The sequence below is a fragment of the Crinia signifera genome, chromosome 11 (genome assembly GCF_055691185.1).
Source record: "Crinia signifera chromosome 11, ASM5569118v1, whole genome shotgun sequence".
In the NCBI taxonomy this organism is placed as follows: domain Eukaryota; kingdom Metazoa; phylum Chordata; class Amphibia; order Anura; family Myobatrachidae; genus Crinia; species Crinia signifera.
Window position 1 is genome coordinate 98,734,207 of NC_139227.1, and position 19,785 is coordinate 98,753,991.

At 48.9% G+C, this 19,785-nt stretch overlaps 1 protein-coding gene across 1 annotated transcript in view; it reads right to left on the reverse strand.

Annotated features, from left to right (window-relative positions):
- Window positions 1-465: 465 nt before the first annotated feature.
- The window catches only part of TRIM44 (tripartite motif containing 44), a 57,283-nt gene continuing 37,963 nt past the window's right edge, over window positions 466-19,785 (reverse strand). Inside the window, exons 5-6 of the mRNA XM_083163865.1 lie at window positions 5,486-5,603; window positions 466-2,269 (exon numbers count right to left, since the gene is read on the reverse strand). Of these exons, the coding sequence (XP_083019991.1) occupies window positions 5,519-5,603 (85 nt within the window). The 3' untranslated portion in view covers window positions 466-2,269; window positions 5,486-5,518. The remainder of the gene's footprint in view (window positions 2,270-5,485; window positions 5,604-19,785) is intronic.

Below are 19,785 nucleotides of genomic sequence, written 5' to 3' on the forward strand. Positions count from 1 at the left end.
GGTCAAAAATGGGAAAAAAAACCATGTCGACCTTTCGACCGAAAGTCATGTTGACTGTTTCACTTGTACATTCTATGTGTCGGTATTTCGACCTTGTCGGGATTTTAAATGTCGGGATTTTGTCCATGTCGGGATTTTGACCTGGTCGATATTTTGACCCATTCTGGATTTCGACCCTGTCTGGATTTTGACCGTCGGGATTTCATACCGAATCCCTTTCAAGCACTCACCCAAAACCCACTCTTCCCTACAGATTACCCTACCCCAAGATGATATTACCCCCCGTGTTACTGCCAACTTCCACCTCCCTCTAGTTCCTTGTCTCAGCTCTGCCCTCACCCTTGTGATTGCAGGCCCTCTCTGACATCTGTTCCCATGTATAACTTGTGGTCTTTGTCGGATTCATTATACGTATCCGCTATCAGAGTTGTGTGGCATTTAATAAATAAATGAGGATGCAGGAAATACAGCTTTCATTGATCTTTTTATTATTGTAAATCATTCAGCTATGCGGTAACAATACGCACTGTATGAAGGCCATTGTTATATAAAGTGCAGTGGTCCATGACCCAGATGTTTATGCCAGTGACCAATGAGTTTCTAGGCTGGGCATTTGGTTGGCTACTGTATAAACCCACACATATTTATGTATTCATTATAACACATGCTGTCAATTTCCTATTACCCCAATGACACACTGACAGACATGCTATTGGCCATTACAATCTAACACCTATTTATTTTACTATGAATGACAACCATGGGACGTGTCCGGGTACACCAGAGTGTTGCAGCCATTTGTCAGCGTTTCTTGGCGTTCCGATTAAAGGTGTGATACATCGAGAAGGTTCCCTGCAGTAATTATTCCTATCAATGTAACCATCTTCTTCATCCCAGGGTAACACAACCGATAAGGAGCAGAAAACGGTTCACACCCCCCGAAACACCACACATAGAGAATAGAGTGCTAATTACAGAAGCATAAATATAGGAAACCTCGTTATAAAAATAGCTCAGATTTAATATAGGGAGAACATGACTTTCTTCTTGTAATATATCAAACAATAGAAAAGTAAGTCTACAGCGGAAGAACGGGCCGTCCCATGCCCTCTGACACAATGGGGTCATTTTTATTTTAAAGATCAAGCCTAAAATTCAGATAATGAAGCATTCGTAGTGGCCAAAGAGTCGATAGTGTCTAGGTCACACCAAAAAAGTCAACAGGCACAAGGTAGACATTGAGAAAAGGTTGACGGGATTTGTTCACGTTTTTTGGTGTCATCTGTCGACATGCACCTCCAATTAGTGTAGTGCGTACCCTCGCATGGCGCACTTCGCTTGCTGTTCCCAGTTGGACGTATAGCATGAAAAAGTCCAACAAAATTAAAAAAACGCGATAAACGCAGGTCGACATTTTGCTTGTGTCGACTTTCTGTCAATGTCGGACAAGTGCGTGTCGACCTATCGTCTGGACATCGTCCATTAATCATGTGGCATCCAATTTTTCCAATCTGTCCTCATATTTTAGTTTCTTGAACCCTTTTATTAGCTTTGTTGCTCTTCTTGGGACTTTTTCCAGTTCAATGATGTCATTTTTGTATTGTGGGGCCCAGAATTGTACTCCGTATTCCAGGTGTGGTCTAACCAATGCTTTGTACATTGGCATAATTACATTTGAGTCCAGTGACGGAACTTGTGAGTGGTGGGCCCAGGTGCAAAAGTATAATTTAGACCCCACACCAGTGGGTGACAGGGGTACAAGCTGCTGGTCTAGGCAGCAATGGGCACCTTACTCCTCAGGGGCCCTGGTGCAATGCACCTGCTACACCAATGGTAGTTTTGCCTCTGTCTGAGTCCCTAGTCTCCATTCCCCTTCTTACAGAGGCATTGAACCAATGGGAAGGGTCATGTAGGAGGGAGGGGGGGTGGGTTCTGGCATGTTCTATAAGATGAGATGACATGCATGTAAATCATATGTTCTATGAATAGCTGGGTGGCCACACAACAGAGCTGCATAGCAGGTCATACACCCCGGAGCATTGTCTTATTGTATGATATGGTTCTAAGAGCTTCATTTAACTTTCACCTAGAGAAACGACTGAAACAGAAACAGGCTAATCTGGATGAGCCCCATGCATGGGACCAGATCTTCGAAGAGAGAAACTATTCATCATTAGGAGTCCAGATATTAGGGTCTTGCTGCCTACTCTACCAGCACAGTATGCAGGACGGAACACCATAGAGATGCTAGGAGAGGCTCCATTATCACCTGGAGGCAGAATGTAATGAGACATAGTTAGACCATTATCCAGCAGTACTTGCACAGAATAATCCTCTCCAGCCCGACACACACACACACACAGAGGGGGAGCGAGAGTGAGGGGGGGACAGAGAGAGGAAGAAGAGACCGAGACCAAAGGTAGCGTAGAGAGAGAAAGGGGCAGGTAGAATGAGAAGAGAAAGGGGAGGGGGTAGGGATATAGAGAAAGAGGGGTACAAAGTGAGGGAGAAGAGAAAGAGAGGAGGGAGAAAGGGGGATAGGGTGAGGGAGATGAGAGAAAGGGGGGAACAGGAAGAGGCAGAGGAGAGAGAGAAGAGAAAGTGGGGGACAGGGTGAGGAAGATGAGAGGGACAGTTAGAGAGGAAGGAGAGGGAGAAGAGAAAGAGGGGGACAGGGTGAGGAAGATGAGAGGGACAGTTAGAGAGGAAGGAAAGGGAGAAGAGAAAGAGGGGGACAGGGTGAGGGAGAAGAGAGAAAGCGAGAGAGGAGGGGGAGGGTGAGGGAGATGAGAGAAAGAGGGGGACAGGGTGAGGGAGAAGAGAGAAAGCGAGAGAGGAGGGACAGGGTGAGAGAGATGAGAGAAAGAGGGGGACAGGGTAAGGGAGATGAGAGAAAGAGGGGGACAGGGTGAGGGAGATGAAAGAAAGGGGTAGAGGGTGAGGGAGATGAGAGAAAGAGGGAGACAGGGTGAGTGAGAAGAGAGGAAGGGGTAGAGGGTGAGGGAGGAGAGAGAAAGAGGGGGACAGGGTGAGGGAGAAGAGAGAAAGGGGTAGAGGGTGAGGGATAACAGAGAAAGAGGGGGACAGGGTGAGGGAGAAAAGAGAGCGAGGGGGACAAGGCTTGGGAGAAGAGAGAGAAGGGACAGGGTAAGGGAGAAGAGGAGGGGACAGGGATGGGGGGGGGGGGCAGAGTGAGGAAGAAGAGAGAGAAGGGGAGAGAGGGAGATAGAAGAGAGAAAGAGAGAGGAGGGACAGGGTGGGGAGATGAGAGAAATAGGGGGACAGTGTGAGGGAGATGAGAGAAAGAGGGGGACAGGGTGAGAGAGGTGAGATAAAGAGGGGGACAGGGTGAGGGAGAAGAGAGAAAGGGGTAGAGGGTGAGAGAGAAGAGAGAAAGAGGGTGAGGGAGAAAAATAAGAGCAAGTGGGACAGGGCATGGCAGAAGAGAGAGAGAGAGGACAGGGATAGGGGGGACAGAGTGAGGGAGCAGAGAGAGAGGGTGAGAGGGTAAGGGTGAAGAAAGATGGGGACAGGGCGAGGGAGAAGAGATGGGGGGGGCAGTGTGAGGGAGAAAAGAGAGAGATAAGGACACGGTAAGGAAGAAGGGACAGGGTGAGGGAGGAGAGAGAAGAGACACGGTAAGGGAGAAAAGAGAGGGACAGTATGACAGGAGAGAGAAGGGACACAGTGAGGGAGAAGAAAGGGGGGACAGGGTGAGGGAGAAGAGAGAGAGAGAGAGGGGGACAGGGTAGGATTGAAGAGAGGAGGGGACAGGACGAGGGTGGGGACATTGTGAGGGAGAAAAGAGAAGGGACAGGGTGAGTGAGAATAGAGGGGGGACAGGGTGAGGGAGAAGAGAGAAAGGGGGACAAGATAAGGGTGAAGAGTGGATGGGATAGGGCGAGGGGGGGCAGTGTGAGGGATAAAAGAGAGAAGGAACACAGTAAAGGACAAGAGAGAGACACAAGGTAAGGGAGAAAGAGGAGGGACAGGGTGAGGGATAAGAGAGGGGGGACCGGGTGAAGGTGAAGAGAGGGGGGACAGGGTGAAGGTGAAGAGAGGGAGAAGGGGCAGTGTGAGGGTGAAAAGAGAGAAGGAACACAGTAAAGGAGAACAGAAGGACACAAGGTAAGGTAGAAAAAGGAGGGACAGGGTGAGGGATAAGATCTAATTCTCTCTGCACAAGTAACATCTGCCCCACCTGCAGTGTACATGGTTTTGTCCATCTAAGAAGGATTTTGTCAGAAAAAGTGAACTACAATAAGGCCCAGGGTGAGGGTAAAGAGAGGGGGGACAGGGTGAGGGGGGGGGGGGGCAGTGTGAGGGAGAAAACTGAGAAGGGACATGGTAAAGGAGAAGAGAGAGGCAAAGGGTAATGGAGAAAACAGGAGGGACAGGGTGAGGGAGGGAGAGAGAAAACAAAGATTGTAGAACGCGGAATAATTACAGCGGTGGGATCTGCGCTATATTGTGAAACACGTAGTAAAAGTTATTGTATCAAACAATCCCCACAGGGAGCGACATAAAATCAATACCGCACACAAACATACCATTATAGATGCCATCAATGTGCAGCGTGAGGCTATAGACTAGAAAATAACAAGGACCCGCAGTAACATAATGAATAAAACATTGTTACAAAACGATTCAAACTTTGCAGAATACCAATAAGTAATCCAGGGGAAGGCAAATGCAGACAGTGCTGATCTATCTCCCGGACAAAGGACTTCCTGTCCCCTGTCACACAGCATAATGTATATACACACATACATTATACATATATAAAACTGATGTATTTTTGCACTAGACAAAGTGCCCGATATGTGAAACCGACATGGACAAACTGTCTCTGGGTGGTGTAGAACTACAAGCCTCAGAATGTCCTGCTGACTGATTCTGTACCATAGTTGCCTACCCTCCTGCATTCTGCAGGAGACTCCCTGAAATAGCAGCAATCTCCCTCTCCCTCATTAGTCTAACAATCTCCCTCATGTCACCTAGCCCACATTACACTGTTACATTTTTGTGGAAAATAGGAGTAAAAGATAGATACATTTACATTGAATCATCAGCGCCATTTCCCATCACTTTACCAAGTATAGAAGCTCTTACTAACTGCTTTGGGGCTCATCTACATTTGGCTATAAGTCTTTTTAAAAGATTCCTCTCAGATGTAGCTTCTAGGTGCCACGTTCACAATCTCTTTTCAATATCTCTCCATATATGGAACTAGACACGCCCTTTGGGTGGAGCATGTCACGCCCCCTCAATAGGGCGCTGTGCAAAATTCTACTACCAACTATAATCTCCCTGAATGTAGTTTTCAAAAGTAGGCAAGTATGTTCTGTACAGTGTCCCAGCACCTGGCAGTCACCAGTAGCTCAGGTCTGTTGTAGTAATGAATCCTTTCCATGGTGTTCTTGTCTTGTGTCACATTGTTATAGACAACATTTATTATGTTGGCATACCGTATATTACGCCGTACCTGTTCTGTCTCTGTGATTGTGTTACCGTTCCTTTACCAAGGCCCGTTCCCAGGCGGTGGGCTTTGAAACCGTGAACCGGAGCTTCCGCCAGCTGAGTCGGACGCGGATCCTTCATCCCTGGAGAGGAAACACAATTTCATTATGGCGCAATTATGGTTAAAACATTCAATGGTGATTTGTATAATAGCAACATAGTATCACTGGGGGACAGCAACGTGACGCCTCTCACTGGGATGATTCCATGGCATCGGCGAGCAGGGCCCTCTGACCTCCCTGTCTGTTATTCCCCAGTCTCCTGTCTTGTTCCCAATTGTACGGCACAACAGACTATACTGGCACTATCTTATATACGGTCATAAATAAACAGGTCATGCTTGCGCTCTATCTTCGCCTTCACCCGCTGACGGCCGGATAATGACGTGATGAATGAGGAGACTTTGCTGAAGATCCAGTTTTGTGTGTTTTCAGTAGTCGGTGATGGCACAGGGCCAGTGACTGTGTAATAGCTTCCCACACAGGACGACTTGTCTCTGCTTAATTAAAGCTGCTCTGTCTCATTCCAGCTCTGCAAATGTGACTTCCCTGGAAACGCGGTGACCTCATCCACCAGCCCCCTGCTGCAATGTGCCATTAAGTGATTCCCCCCAATATCCTTCCCTAATGAACGACCTTGCCTGTGTCCTTCAGCCTCATTACCTCACTCAGTGTCATCTCCTTACAGGCAGGAGGACAGTCTGCAGGCACAGTCTCCTATCCTGGGAGAATACGGCCACCGCAAGCTCTTCCTGTATGGATTAAAGGGTGTCGGTGCCTTGGCCTTGTTCAGGAATGTATTAATGCTCTGACCACACCTACTGTATCTATTGTTTTACCGGAACAATGGGAGAGCACTCTGCAGATTGGGCTCCCTACAAAGAGTTCTCCTTAAGGAGCTGATGGCTGGTGTACAGTGGAATTATAGGAGACATTACTGACTCTAGCCGTCACATGACTGATGAAAATAGTTATTACTTTATATATTTGTATCACTAAAATTGAACCATTATCTAGGGTATTATAGGCCCCCAACAGACCCAGGGACTTGATTCTATGTATCTTTCCTCTCCCACAGGGACAGAGCCTAAGTCCCTACAATGTGATCAGCATGCACAGCAGCCATTGCTGGGGGGGATTTTGAGGAATCCCTCTCCTGGCTAAATTCGCAAAGTGTAGCTCCTAGGCTAGAGCTGGGTAATTTCAGATGGTGTTCGGGGGAATGGTTGGTAAACATGACAGCATCTGTGCCCATAGAAACCCCTGTGATATGCGGCAGCTGTCGGAAATGGTGCAATCACAGTAGATATCTGCTGTGTTCCCTCCTTGTTATATCTTGGGGATACCTAATATTGGGGATATACCCCAAGGTGTTACTGGGGAATATGCAGCAAGCACTGAATGCTCAATAGGTCCAATTTGTGTGTTAAAAATAAAAGCCTCTCTGTTATTGGTCCTTATCTAGACTCAGTGGCAGTAACCACATATTTTACTGAGCGCAAATGAAAACACACATTGGCGAAACGCGTGGACTTATTTTCATTTGAATGTTCGGGAGGGGAGGGGATTTCTCCCCAATAAATGTGCGGACCTCAGGCTAACTAGAGGAATCATCAGATTAGGGCTATACCTAGATCTACCATGCTGGTGCGTCACTGTGCAACCCCATGCACCAAATTGACATTTGTCTCTTTACATTGAATTTCCATTTCTATTCCAGGACTATATCAGCAGCCATTGTCACTGTTTTATTTGGGAGATGTAATAGATATACATTGTAACATTCCTTCTCCAATTGTCCTGTCTGCTTCTATGAATCTTCCTACATCCTTATTAGCGTAGATCAGGCATGTCCAAACTGTGGCCCTCCAGCTGTTGTGAAACTACACATACCAGCATGCCTTGCCATAGTTTAAACACCCCCTAATAGCAAATCTGTGGCAAAGCATGATGGGACTTGTAGTTTCACAACAGCTGGAGGGCCATAGTTTGGACATGACTGGCGTAGACGGTTACCGTGCATAACAGGAGACAGATACGCTGGACAGGGGCTAGCGGACGATCCCCAGAACGAAGGCGGCCTATGTCAGCAGTGTATCTGTTCTGCCGGTTGGACAGTACAGGAGGGTGACTTTGGCTGCGGCACAGTGCGACATGTACTTATCAGTCACTCACCGCGCCGGCGAATATATGAATTCTTTCATTTTTGTTATCAGCTCTTGGAAAACTGCTGTAAGTGCACAGACACTTCCAATTAGGATCCGCGTCATATTGGTGTCTCTCAGGATGATAAATGAGGTCTCCTATCTCCACGGCAGTTCTGATAAGGTGCGCAGCATACAGCGACCGACATGTCGCCGCCCTGTCAACCTTCCAGTCGCCTCTGTTTAATTCTCAGCACCGGACCAGTTCATCTTAGTCATACTGGGTTTGTATGGAGGACTAATGAGCTGAATAATAAACATGAGAGTCACACAGGCGCCTGCATATCTATGTATTACAGTGTATGGCATATGTACAGCCCTATGTATCAGAGGACATGACCTCCTGCTGTTCCCCAAGGGCTCACAGCTACCGGTGGAAACACACAAAGCAATCTGCATTACATCGGTGTAATGTGCATCGGTACTACTCTGTGACCAAGCCCCTCCCCCATAAAGCCACACCCATGTGTTTTTGCAGTGTGCACGGTTTGTATTCTGGAATCGGGATGCGGTCATTTGGTCTACAGCATTATGGTAGACAGTCATTAGGGCGACACCATTAGGTCGACATGGGGAAAGGTCGACATGTGTCTAGGTCGACATAGGAAAAGGTTGACATGGTTCTAGGTCGACAGGTCGTTAGTTCGACAGGTCATTAGTTCGATAGTGTCTAAGTCGACAGTCAAAAGATTGACAGGTTTTTATGAGCCAACATGTGCCGACAGGCGGTATTTCATGCCCTACCATCCACTAGGGCGCGGTGGGAGAATAAAATAGTGTGCCCGACGCATAGCGAGCGGATGGGGTGCACTTTAAACTGTGTCCATGTCGACTGTGTTGACACTCAGGTAAAAAAAACTGTGAAAAACCCCATGTCGACATTTTCACTGTCCACCTAGGCATTGTCGAACGAATGACCTGTCGAACTAACGACATGTCGAACTAATGACCTTTCGACCTAGAACCACGTCGACCTTTTCACATGTCGTCCTAGACCCATGTCACCCTTTTCCCATGTCCACCTAATGGTGTCGACCTAATGACTGTCAACCATCATGCTGTAGACCAAATGATCCCAACCCTCTGGAATCATGGGGGGTGAGGGGGCACCAATTCTCTTTGTGGCACAGGGCACCAACATGTCGGGTTTTGGCTCTGCACCAGTGTTCTTAATGATCAGCGACATTTAGAACGGTCTGATTACGCGTCATAGATATGATTTGCAGCCACTGCTATGTATAGTGACATCACCTCTGTATTCAGGGCCGGTGCTAGGGTGTCTGGCGCCTCCCTGCAACCTAAAATTTTGCGCCTTCCCTTCCATAGCCCATAAAAAAAATGCTAATTCTGCCGCTGTCCTGACACCTGACACCCGCTAGTGCTACTTCACAGCGCTACTCTGCCAGCAAACCTTTTTTTTTTAAGCATAAGCTGTCCCAGTGCTGGTGACACATCGCGTGTCAGGGAAACCGGCGCATGGGCAGAACACACAGCCGGGGAAAAGCGCACATCCGTTATGGGAGACAGCGTATCCTGGTTGAGTGGGGATAACGCACTTCCCATAACGAAAACGTAAGGTATGGTACATTCGGGCGAACTGGGATCTGCTTCACCACGAAAAAGTGGTGAAGCGAGGCTAGCAGCATAATGAACATTAGGGACATGATAATAAATCTACCCCAGAGAGAGGGAGCGAGAGAGTCAATCAGAGACAGGTATAGACAGAGAGAGAGAGAGCGAGGCAGGAAGGCAGAGATAGATATAGACAGAGAGAAATAGAGAGGGGGAGAGAGAGTCACACAGAGACAGGTATAGACAGAGGGAAAGAGAGAGAGGGAGAGAGAGAGTCACACAGACAGGTATAGACAGAAAGAGAGAGAGAGAGAGAGAGAGAGAGAGAGAGAGAGAGAGAGTCACACAGAGACAGGTATAGACAGAGGGAGAGAGAGAGAGTCACACAGAGACAGGTATAGACAGAAAGAGAGAGAGAGAGTCACACAGAGACAGGTATAGACAGAGGGAGAGAGAGAGAGTCACACAGAGACAGGTATAGACAGAAAGAGAGAGAGAGAGTCACACAGAGACAGGTATAGACAGAGAGAGAGAGAGAGAGAGAGAGAGAGAGAGTCACACAGAGACAGGTATAGACAGAGAGAGAGACAGAGAGAGAGAGGTATAGACAGAGAGAGAGACAGAGAGAGAGAGGTATAGACAGAGAGGGAGAGAGAGAGTCACACAGAGACAGGTATAGACAGAGAGAGAGAGTCACACAGAGACAGGTATAGACAGAGAGAGAGACAGAGAGAGAGAGGTATAGACAGAGAGGGAGAGAGAGAGTCACACAGAGACAGGTATAGACAGAGAGAGAGTCACACAGAGACAGGTATAGACAGAGAGAGACAGGTATAGACAGAGAGAGAGAGACAGAGAGAGGGAGAGAGTCACACAGAGACAGCTATAGACATAGAGAGACAGGTATAGAGAGAGAGACAGAGAGAGGGGGAGAGTCACACAGAGACAGGTATAGACAGAGGGAGAGAGAGAGGGGGAGAGAGATTGATAGCTATAGACAGACAGACATAAAAACAAACTCACTCAGACAGTCAGGCAGTCAGCTCCTCTTCTGTAGCGTCCCGGACAGCATCTCTCTCTCACCACTGATAAGGCCCCAGTTCCACACAGTGGGATCACATGGGGGCATCTAGTGGCTCCTAGAAGTACTGCAGAGCCTTCCTCTGCAGATCACATTCCTCTGCTCTGCCTCCCCTGACCCTCGTGCAGGACATCATCGGCGCGGCTGAGAGCATAATGTTACAGGCGCCTCTGTCTGTCATGGCGTGTGACAGGCAGTGGCAGCCGGCAGGAGCAGCAGGGTGCAGAGCAGGAAAAGCGCCTCTACTGGTCGGCGCCTACCTGCTTTGCATCCCTCGCTGAGTGGGTTGCGCCGGCCCTGTCTGTATTAATGTAATATGACAGAACAAACAAGGCAGAGCAGCCAGGCGTGATGGCATAATCCAGTTACAGGACCCCAGCATCATGTAACACTAACCACCCAGAACCGCCAATATGCAAATAGACATATTCTCTGCACACTGTCAGTGACTGACATGTTACCAGAAGGGTGGAAGCGTGACCAGACGCATCTGGTTTACATGTAAATAAAATGCGCTGATGGGTTTATTTTTCATTATAAAATGTGTTAAGGATTAAAGTCTGTGGATTCCTCTGGAATAACCCGGGGAGGATGAGGCTGCAGCTTCGCTGAGCAGTATGTGGATGAAGGGCATTTGTTTGTCCCAGGTGAACCGGACTCCGGCCAGGTCTCCCACAGAGAAGCCTCCATGGCGAATGAAAGGACGCTCGTGACTCATCTCCACGTTCCCTGTCATTTTCCCTCCTTATATCACAGTGTGAGCGTAAAAGCAAGCAGCCCATCTGCTCCCGGTGATAAGATGGTGGTGGCGACGGACAGGACTGGCGCTGCAGGAGGGGCAGGGGAATTTCTACATAATTCATTAGCAGCATCGCTCTTATCCAAGTAGGGCACAGACTTCCCAGCCGCATGTTATCTGCCTGATGTATGAGGGGAAGGAGAGATAATGGAAAATAACACAGGCCTGCGCCGCGTCTGTGTGTATACTGTAGCATAAACCGCCACGGATGTCAGGGAACATTGCATTGTGGCTTATTTCCTGTTTTCTTACTTTATTATAGGATTAAGAGGGGTGGGTAGTATTAGGTTCTGCCCCCTGTGCCCCTGCATTTCCATATGCACCAATGGCAGTCACGCAGTTTGCGATATCCGCAGAAGATAGCTAGGAATGGAAGGGACTGGGAGCGCGGCACGTGGTGCACCCCCCACCCACCATGCAGAGCCGGGCTTGTAATGCTTTTCATGAGACTGCTCCTTTACAAGCCAGTTATGTATCTGTAATCAAAGGCACTCCGCTTCCTGGCTGGTAGTGGTAAGAGCAGGGGCAGAACTCAATGGAGTCATCTGCCGCCGGGCTCCTGCTCCCAAGAGGGCACCTTTCCTCACCTGTGAGATCCTCTAATCCTAACCCTATCTTGCCTCCGGCCAACTAGGACAAACTGAGTTAGAGGATTCATAACGGTTCTTCACCAGCCGGTCCTGGATTCTTGTACGCACGTGACCCAACACTGCCAATTTACACAAGTACCTGTTTTGGATCTGTTTGGGGGAAGCTTTCACTGGCGGGACCCAACAACCAGTTTTTAATATGAAGATCTCCCTTTCAGAAAGAGACCCATCAGCTTTCAGCAGGAAACGTATGTGTGCCCGTCCGCTACGCCAAGAACTTCTGCAAAAACGTTCCCCCTCTGACCCTTTGTGTTCGGAGCCCTGTTGGAGAATGTGTCTATACAAATAAACACTACACAGTACTAATATCACTATGCATGGACAATCCCCCTCCAGGCAATGCCCTCAGTCCGACCAACACCGTTACTCGTCAGGTGTTCCTCCGCATATGCCGCCATCTTGCTCTGCTGCTTCGGCCGAGCTCTTTGTGCGCCTGGGAAAATTAAACTGTGCAGGGCCCTCTAGACTACTGTGCACTGGGCCTTACCAGTTTTGTTGGCCCTCTATGGTCCCCTCTGGCCAGGCCACACAAGCCTCTGCTATAGGCACTGTGACCCTACACAAAGATTCTAACCTAAAATCACCAAATCGAGAACCATTAACCTGGTATTTTATCTTTGTATGAATGAACACCTGGCAATGAACCGATATATCACAATATCAGATAATGAGAAATTACAATTATTTTTATTTTACGTGTTTTTATGAACGTTTTTTTTTTCTTGAAGAAATCTAGTGACTCTCACAGTAATTATTGCTGTCTAGCAAGCCGGAAAGTAGGGCAATTTTTCATTATTAATTATAATTTTATCCTGAAGCGTAATCCCCTAAAGTGCATTCGTCACTTACTGACTGTCACGAAGACAGAGCCTTCGGCAAGCAGAAAATTAACCCCAAGCGGTCTGGTGTTCACCAGGCCCACCATGCACGGTAACCCTTACTTCCAGCCCTGGTCATGTATGGACCATCTGGCCCTCATGGGGAGGAGAATGAGGCTGGGACCACCCCGGCCACACTGAATCAGGCATGGCGGCTCATACGTCAACAGTATCAGAGGCCTCATTAGAAGATGGTTACCATTGGCGGGGATTTTTGGAGATGAAGATGGGGGAGGATTTTAGCAGCGGTGCTAGGATGAGCACTGCAGCCACCACACACAAGATTAATTCGTTTGTCACAATAGAGACACAGCAGATGTTACGGTGGAAGTGCCTCTCAGGTATTGAAATATGTAGACAAAGCTTACAGAGCGCGTTTATTTCGGAGATTGTCTACAACTGTAATGAGCGTAACCTGCCAGGATGAAAATGTCATCGGCGTTGTGTTCGTTGTGTCCGTCTTAAGTCAGAAAAGGTTAAATTGCGCCAAAGTAAGTGTAAATAACACAGCGCCGAAAGGATACGTCTGGAAGAAAATATATGTGCAGTATGTGACACCCTTATTATTTATACCTCACAGTGATCAGAAGTTATAATGGCATTCAGGATTTTCTGGGATGACATAAGGCTGGCCTATGGGGAAATGGGCGTGGTCTTCTGTGAATGAGGTATGGCCCGGTTGGTGCAGTAATTGCTTAATTTATTTCTGATTTAAAGTAATTTCTTTATGGGTAAAATGTATACACCTAGGGGCCAATTCAGGTGCCCATGACAAACCCACAAGATGCAGTTTTGTGCGTTCACATTGTCGTCACCCATTTTACGAGATACAGCAAAGATCTGTCCAACTCAGAGATTCACAAAAACTTAATTCACTTCAGCGCCTTTGATACAGTATATACTAAACTCGCTATTTGCCTGGGTGCAAAAGAGATCAGTCGAATTAGCGTGCACATACGTATTGGGACATGCGTGTCATCATAGTGTGCCTGCTGGGAAGTTAAATGTCCCAATCCCCACAGTGATGTCACTAGTTCTTAAGGAACTGATAGGCTAGAGCGTTGGGTCAGGCTCAGCCACACAGTGTTTACATGGACAACAGGAACACGTTCGTTTATTGTCATCAGTCGTTCATTGTTACAAAACTTGAATGCACCCCGACTGTATCTACCAATCCGGGAGGAGAGTCATTGCGAGGGCGAGAGGGAGCATGCGCTATAGATAGCCATGTGACTTGAATACCCTGCCAAATAAACCTCTCTGTACACATGTTGCTCCAGGTAGAGCCCCTTACATGGGTTGCACCAAGTAGAGCCCCTTACACAGGTTGCGCCAAGTAGAGCCCCTTACACAGGTTGCGCCAAGTAGAGCCCCTTACACAGGTTGCACTAAGTAGAGCCCCTTACACAGGTTGTGCCTTGCTTACATACATTGCGCTCTGAAACGTGCGCAGTGCCAAAACAACTCTGCGTCACCCACTGTATCCCACAATACTGATTATGAACGTTTGGATTCCTGCGCAGTACACCCAGCGGTATTGAAGCACCAGAAACAATGGCTTCCCTGACTGTAAATGCGCCATTGGGTCCGGTCTCTTCACTTGCTCATTACAGGTACAGTGTGGGGGGCAGGGTAGAAAGACCGCTGACCCAGGGAGGATTTAGATGCGATTAAAAAAAAAAAGTGGACAGTTCCTTTAAAAGCTTCTTATTATATTTTACATACTTCAATCTTACAGTTCAAATAATTATTTGCATGTTGTACATAGATGTGTCGGTACTTGTGTATTTTGGCGGCGCCCCCGATGTCCGTCGTACGACGGACACATCGCATCGCATGCCATGCACCCGATGGCATACGATGCGATGCAACGCGATTTTGACCCCCTATACGACCAAAAATCGTATAAGCACCCTAAAGGGTGCTTTTGAGCACCCAAATGGGTGCTTACAATGTTAAATGCACCCCCACGCCACCCCCCCCACTATAAACGTGAACCCTAAGCGTGGCGAGCGCAGCGAGCCCGCGAGGGGCGGCGGTACGCGTCCTACGACCTTTTCATACCCCCACTATCCACGTCGGCGTGGAGTTGAGAATAGAATAGTGTGGCGAGCGCAGCGAGCCACCGAGCCCGAAGCGTGGCGAGCCCCGCGAGGGGACGCGGATACCTTCACAGGTAAACGCGTCCCTTCGCGGGCTTCACAGGTATCCGCGTCCGCTCGCCACGCTTCGGGCTCGGTGGCTCGCTGCGCTCGCCACACTATTCTATTCTCAACTCCACGCCGACGTGGATAGTGGGGGTATGAAAAGGTCGTAGGACGCGTACCGCCGCCCCTTGCGGGCTCGCTGCGCTCGCCACGCTTTGGGTTCACGTTTATAGTGGGGGGGTGGCGTGGGGGTGCATTTAACATTGTAAGCACCCATTTGGGTGCTTAACATTGTATAAGCTCCCATTAGGGTGCTTATACAATGTTTAATCGCATCGCATCGCATCGTATGGCATCGTATGCCATGTACAATGGCATACAATTTCACAATTGTATGCCATCGTGCACTATCGTACGACATCGCGTCGCATACCATTGTATGCGTTATGGTATGCGATGCGATGGGCGCCGCCAAAATACACAAGTACCGATGTGTCTGTTCCCTGTTTGCACCGCTGCCAGACCCTGGTATCTGTATAACCAATACATGGTGAGACTGGTACAGAACTTGGCTCCACCCTCCGCGCCACACCATAAGCAGCTACCTAATACATGGAACATCTGGGGTCCTGTGCCCCAGAAACTCCAGACTTCCAATATTCTCAGCTCTGCTACTATACTATAACACAACCATGCCCCTGCCAGTGCGGAAGAGGGGCACGCACGCTGCACCCCTGCTGCTGGCACTGTATGTAGAATGACGCAGCCCAGACCCATCTGGTGAAGATGCCAGATTTCCAGCCTCTGACTACAGGAACAGCGCCATGTATGTAGTGCCACACAGGGATGTGCTCTGCCCGGGGCTGTCAGATTTGGGCACTCTTACATGTGGAGGGATGGTCAGGATCCACAGTGACAGACATATGCCATGCAGATGCTTCTATAGAGATGTCTGGTGAATCTGGAAAGATTTATTGTCCAGGATGTGGGTGGGTCTCTCCGTGGGGGATAACAGACACACAGCCGGATACACTGAGCTGCAGGGGAGACTCTGAACAAAGGTTTATATATAAAATAAGGGGGGATGACCTGATATCTGAAAATAGGAAAGTTTCAAAATATTTAATAAATAAAATGACTCTATTCCACTGTCGCAATAACCATGGTTACTGTAAGGTCAACCCAGGTCACGGCTTGGTGCAAAAGTGAACTTTAACCCTTTGAGCACCAAGGTTGACTTGAGAGATCCTCAAAATATCCGCTAACAATGCCAACGTCATACTTGCCTCCCTGACCCTCTCCATGCGGGAGAAAATGCTCTGCTCCTGGACTTCCCTGGTATTGTATGATTGCCATCACCTGTGGGGAGCTAGGTAAAGGTGTTTCACCACAGGTGCTGGCAATCGTACATTATCGGGGAAGTCCAGGAGCAGAGCATTTTCTCCCGCATGGAGAGGGTCAGGTAGGCAAGTATGGCCAACGTTGCTGTGAGGAGCTCTCACGCCTTGAGTCCTGTTGGAGAAAGTGCGCTATATAAATTATACTTACTTACTAACATTGGCACTCAAAGGGCTAATAAAAAAGGTTTGCTTGGCAATTTTCACACCTATTTTGACAATTTCCCATGGCACTCAAAAGGTTAACCCATCAATCGGACCCTGGTAGCTACAATGGTTGATCCCGGGAAGGACCTTAAGCAGCCAATACATGGTCCGTTTAACGGATCCGTTTGGGACTTAATTAGCACACATCGGATCGCATCCCTAGTGAATGCAGTGTGCATGCACTGCGATCCGATCCGATGTGTACTGTACCTAGTACAAAAAGTATGTGCAGCACATACTTTTTGTACCGTACTATGTGATGCGCGGGAGCGTGCATCGCATAGTACAGAACGGAGCCATACACAACGGACCGTGTATGGGCTCCTTTATACACATTAAAGGGCATTGTAATGACCTTTAATGTGAAGTAATTAGCTCCACCTGTGGATCTTTTAAAATGTGTCAGTGAATCATGAGTGCATGAGGGCACCTGTTGGGTTACGTAGAAATTCTGAATTGTTGGAGGTGCTTAAGGACCAAGGTTGGGAACCACTGCGCTTAGCAATACTAGTGTTCCTCCGCAATACTGGCCTGCAGGACGGCTCCCCGACAGTCGGGATTCTGACAGTCATTCCTCCGACGTCGGAATCTTGACTGCTCCCTCGTGGGGGTCCACAACCCCCATAGAGGGAGAATAAAATAGGTGGCAAGCGCAGCGAGCCCGCAGCGTGGCGAGCGCAGCGAGCCCACAAGGGGCTTCATTGTGCTCCCCACGCTGTGCAGTCGGGATTCTGACGTCGGAGTACTGACTGTCGGAATCCCGACTGTCGGGATAATATACCACACCCGATCATACAGGAAGCAGCTAGCATGTGCACAGATGCAGGACACACTGTCATCTGATGAGTGCACAGCTGCAGGACAATGCCTGGTGCGCAGATGCAGGACACCACCATATGCACTGATGCAGGACACCGCCGGGTGCACAGCTGCTGGACACTACCCAGTGCGCAGATACAGGACACCACCAGGTGCACTGATGCAGGACACCACTGTTTGCACAGCTGCAGGACACCGTGGGGTGCACAGCTGCAGGACACCATGGGGTGCACAGCTGCAGGACATTGCAGAGTGCACAGATGCATGACACTGCAGAGTGCAGAGATGCAGGACACCGCCAGGTACACTGATACAGGACACCACCGGATGCATAGCTGCCAGACACCGCGGGGTGCACACATGCAGGACACCACTAAGTCCACAGATACAGGACACCTCTGAGTGCACAGATGCAGGACACAGGGTGCACAGATGCAGGGCACCCCCCGAGTGCACATATGCAGGACACCGCCAGGTACACTGATGCAGGACACCACTGGATGCATAGATGCCAGACACCTCCGAGTGCACATATGCAGGACACTGCCGAGTGCACAGATGCAGGGCAACGCTGAGTGCACAGATGCAGGGCACAACATTGATTTGTACATTGCTACTGTTTTATCACTGGAAAAAAGCATTTGCACATTGCAGAGCGGCAGCCATTACACTGTATCACTGTTCTGCAAATGCCAGATACGTCCATTATCGCAGCCAGCAGAAAGTGCTACCTATCCCTTATCTGAGACACTGAGCAGAGCAGGGAAGATAATAGGCCACTCCGCCCTCCCCCCCACTGGCAACATTAATCCCAACCAGCTACAACTCCGCCAACACCATCACTAACTCCACATTTCGTCACATTTGGACACTGGGGGTTATTCACATGTGTTCATTCCTCCGTGGATTCGCACAGAGGACCGATGTTGCGCGTCTGCGCAGGTGCGGTTCATGCGCACGTGCAGACGTAGGGTACGTGCACCCACGGCAAACTCTCGGTTCGCCGGGTGCACGCACCCATGACGCTGTGCGGGGGGCGGAGAAGGTTGGGGGACATGTGCCGACAGGCGGTGTTTCATGCCCTACCATCCTCTAGGGCGTGGTGGGAGAATAAAATAGTGCACCGTGCCCGAAGCATTGCAAGCGACTTCCAACTGTGTCAACATTCGGGTCCTGTCAACCTAACCCATGTCGATCTAACGCATTTGTCGACTAAACCCATGTCGACCTTGTCACTTGTCGACCTAGACACCTGTTGATCTAGAACCCTTTCAACCTAGCTGCCTGTCGACCCAACGGTGTCGACCTAATGACTGTCGACAATACGATCCACACCCCCCAGAATGTACTTCCTGCCTTTTCCATGGTGACAGCTACATAATGCAGAGTAGGGAATATTAGAGAGACAGATGAAGGAACAGGGAGGGAGAGCGCAGCGGAATCCGTGGCGAGTAGTCGCAGTTATTACAGAGGCGGTGGCTCATTCATCACCGGGAGACAGAGCTCCGTCTATGGCAATTACCAGGCAATTCTCATTTGTGTGCGGTGACGAGAAGTGTTGTTTTAATCTGCTCCCCTCCAGCGTTTTGTGAGTCGCTATTCTCTGGGGGGGGGGGTGAATGACAAAGTGGGTTTGAAACTGCGCCACAGAACCCGTCGCACTGTCACTCATCCCAAACAGTATGTTACAGACCCTTCTATATGCACGCCTCCCGACGCTGACAATGCCAAACACGGAGTATATCAGGATGATTTGCCGCCTTCTCACAACTTTATAGAGATATCCATGCGCCATGTGCAACATTGACTACATACTGTAAAGCAACATATCTTCTTTACTTCCTTCAGTGCTTTTCAACCTTGTGTTTACATCATCAGAGGCCCTGATTTCTGCATTATATCCAGCAAGCAGCTCTGTGCTGTATCCCATGGTAACAGAAGCACAGGACTCTGCCTGATGATATAAAAGCAAGCCACTGGTATTTGTAGGCGCTATAACGCATGCAGTCTAGATTCCAGGGCACGATTAAAGCGTAGCGGGAGCCATCTTGCGGCCAGGGCATCAGAATGCCACCTACCGATGCCCTACACGTTAAGAGAAATTGCTGAGACCTGGGCACAGATCGCCACATGTTTGTGACCCCTTTATACCGGTTCCTATATTTAGAGGCCGCACTGTAATACATGTTAAACCCCACACTCCCTCCCTGGTGTTATGGCTGCTGAGATGCAGCATCATTTACCAGCGCCTGTTGGGGGTGAGGAATATAATAGACAAGGTCTCTCAGCAGAGCGCCTTCCATTTGTCTTGCTAAATGTTACTGTCTCCTTGCAGAGTAATAGGACGCTTTGTTTACGGGGAGAGAGCGCAGGGGCGATACATCAAAATCGCACGGCTGTCGGTGTGATACATGTTACAGCGAGACTTGCAGATACTTATTATTATACACTCCCGGATGCACAGTTCCTGAAGTGTTGTGTGTGTGTGTGTGTGACTGTGACTGTGTGTGTA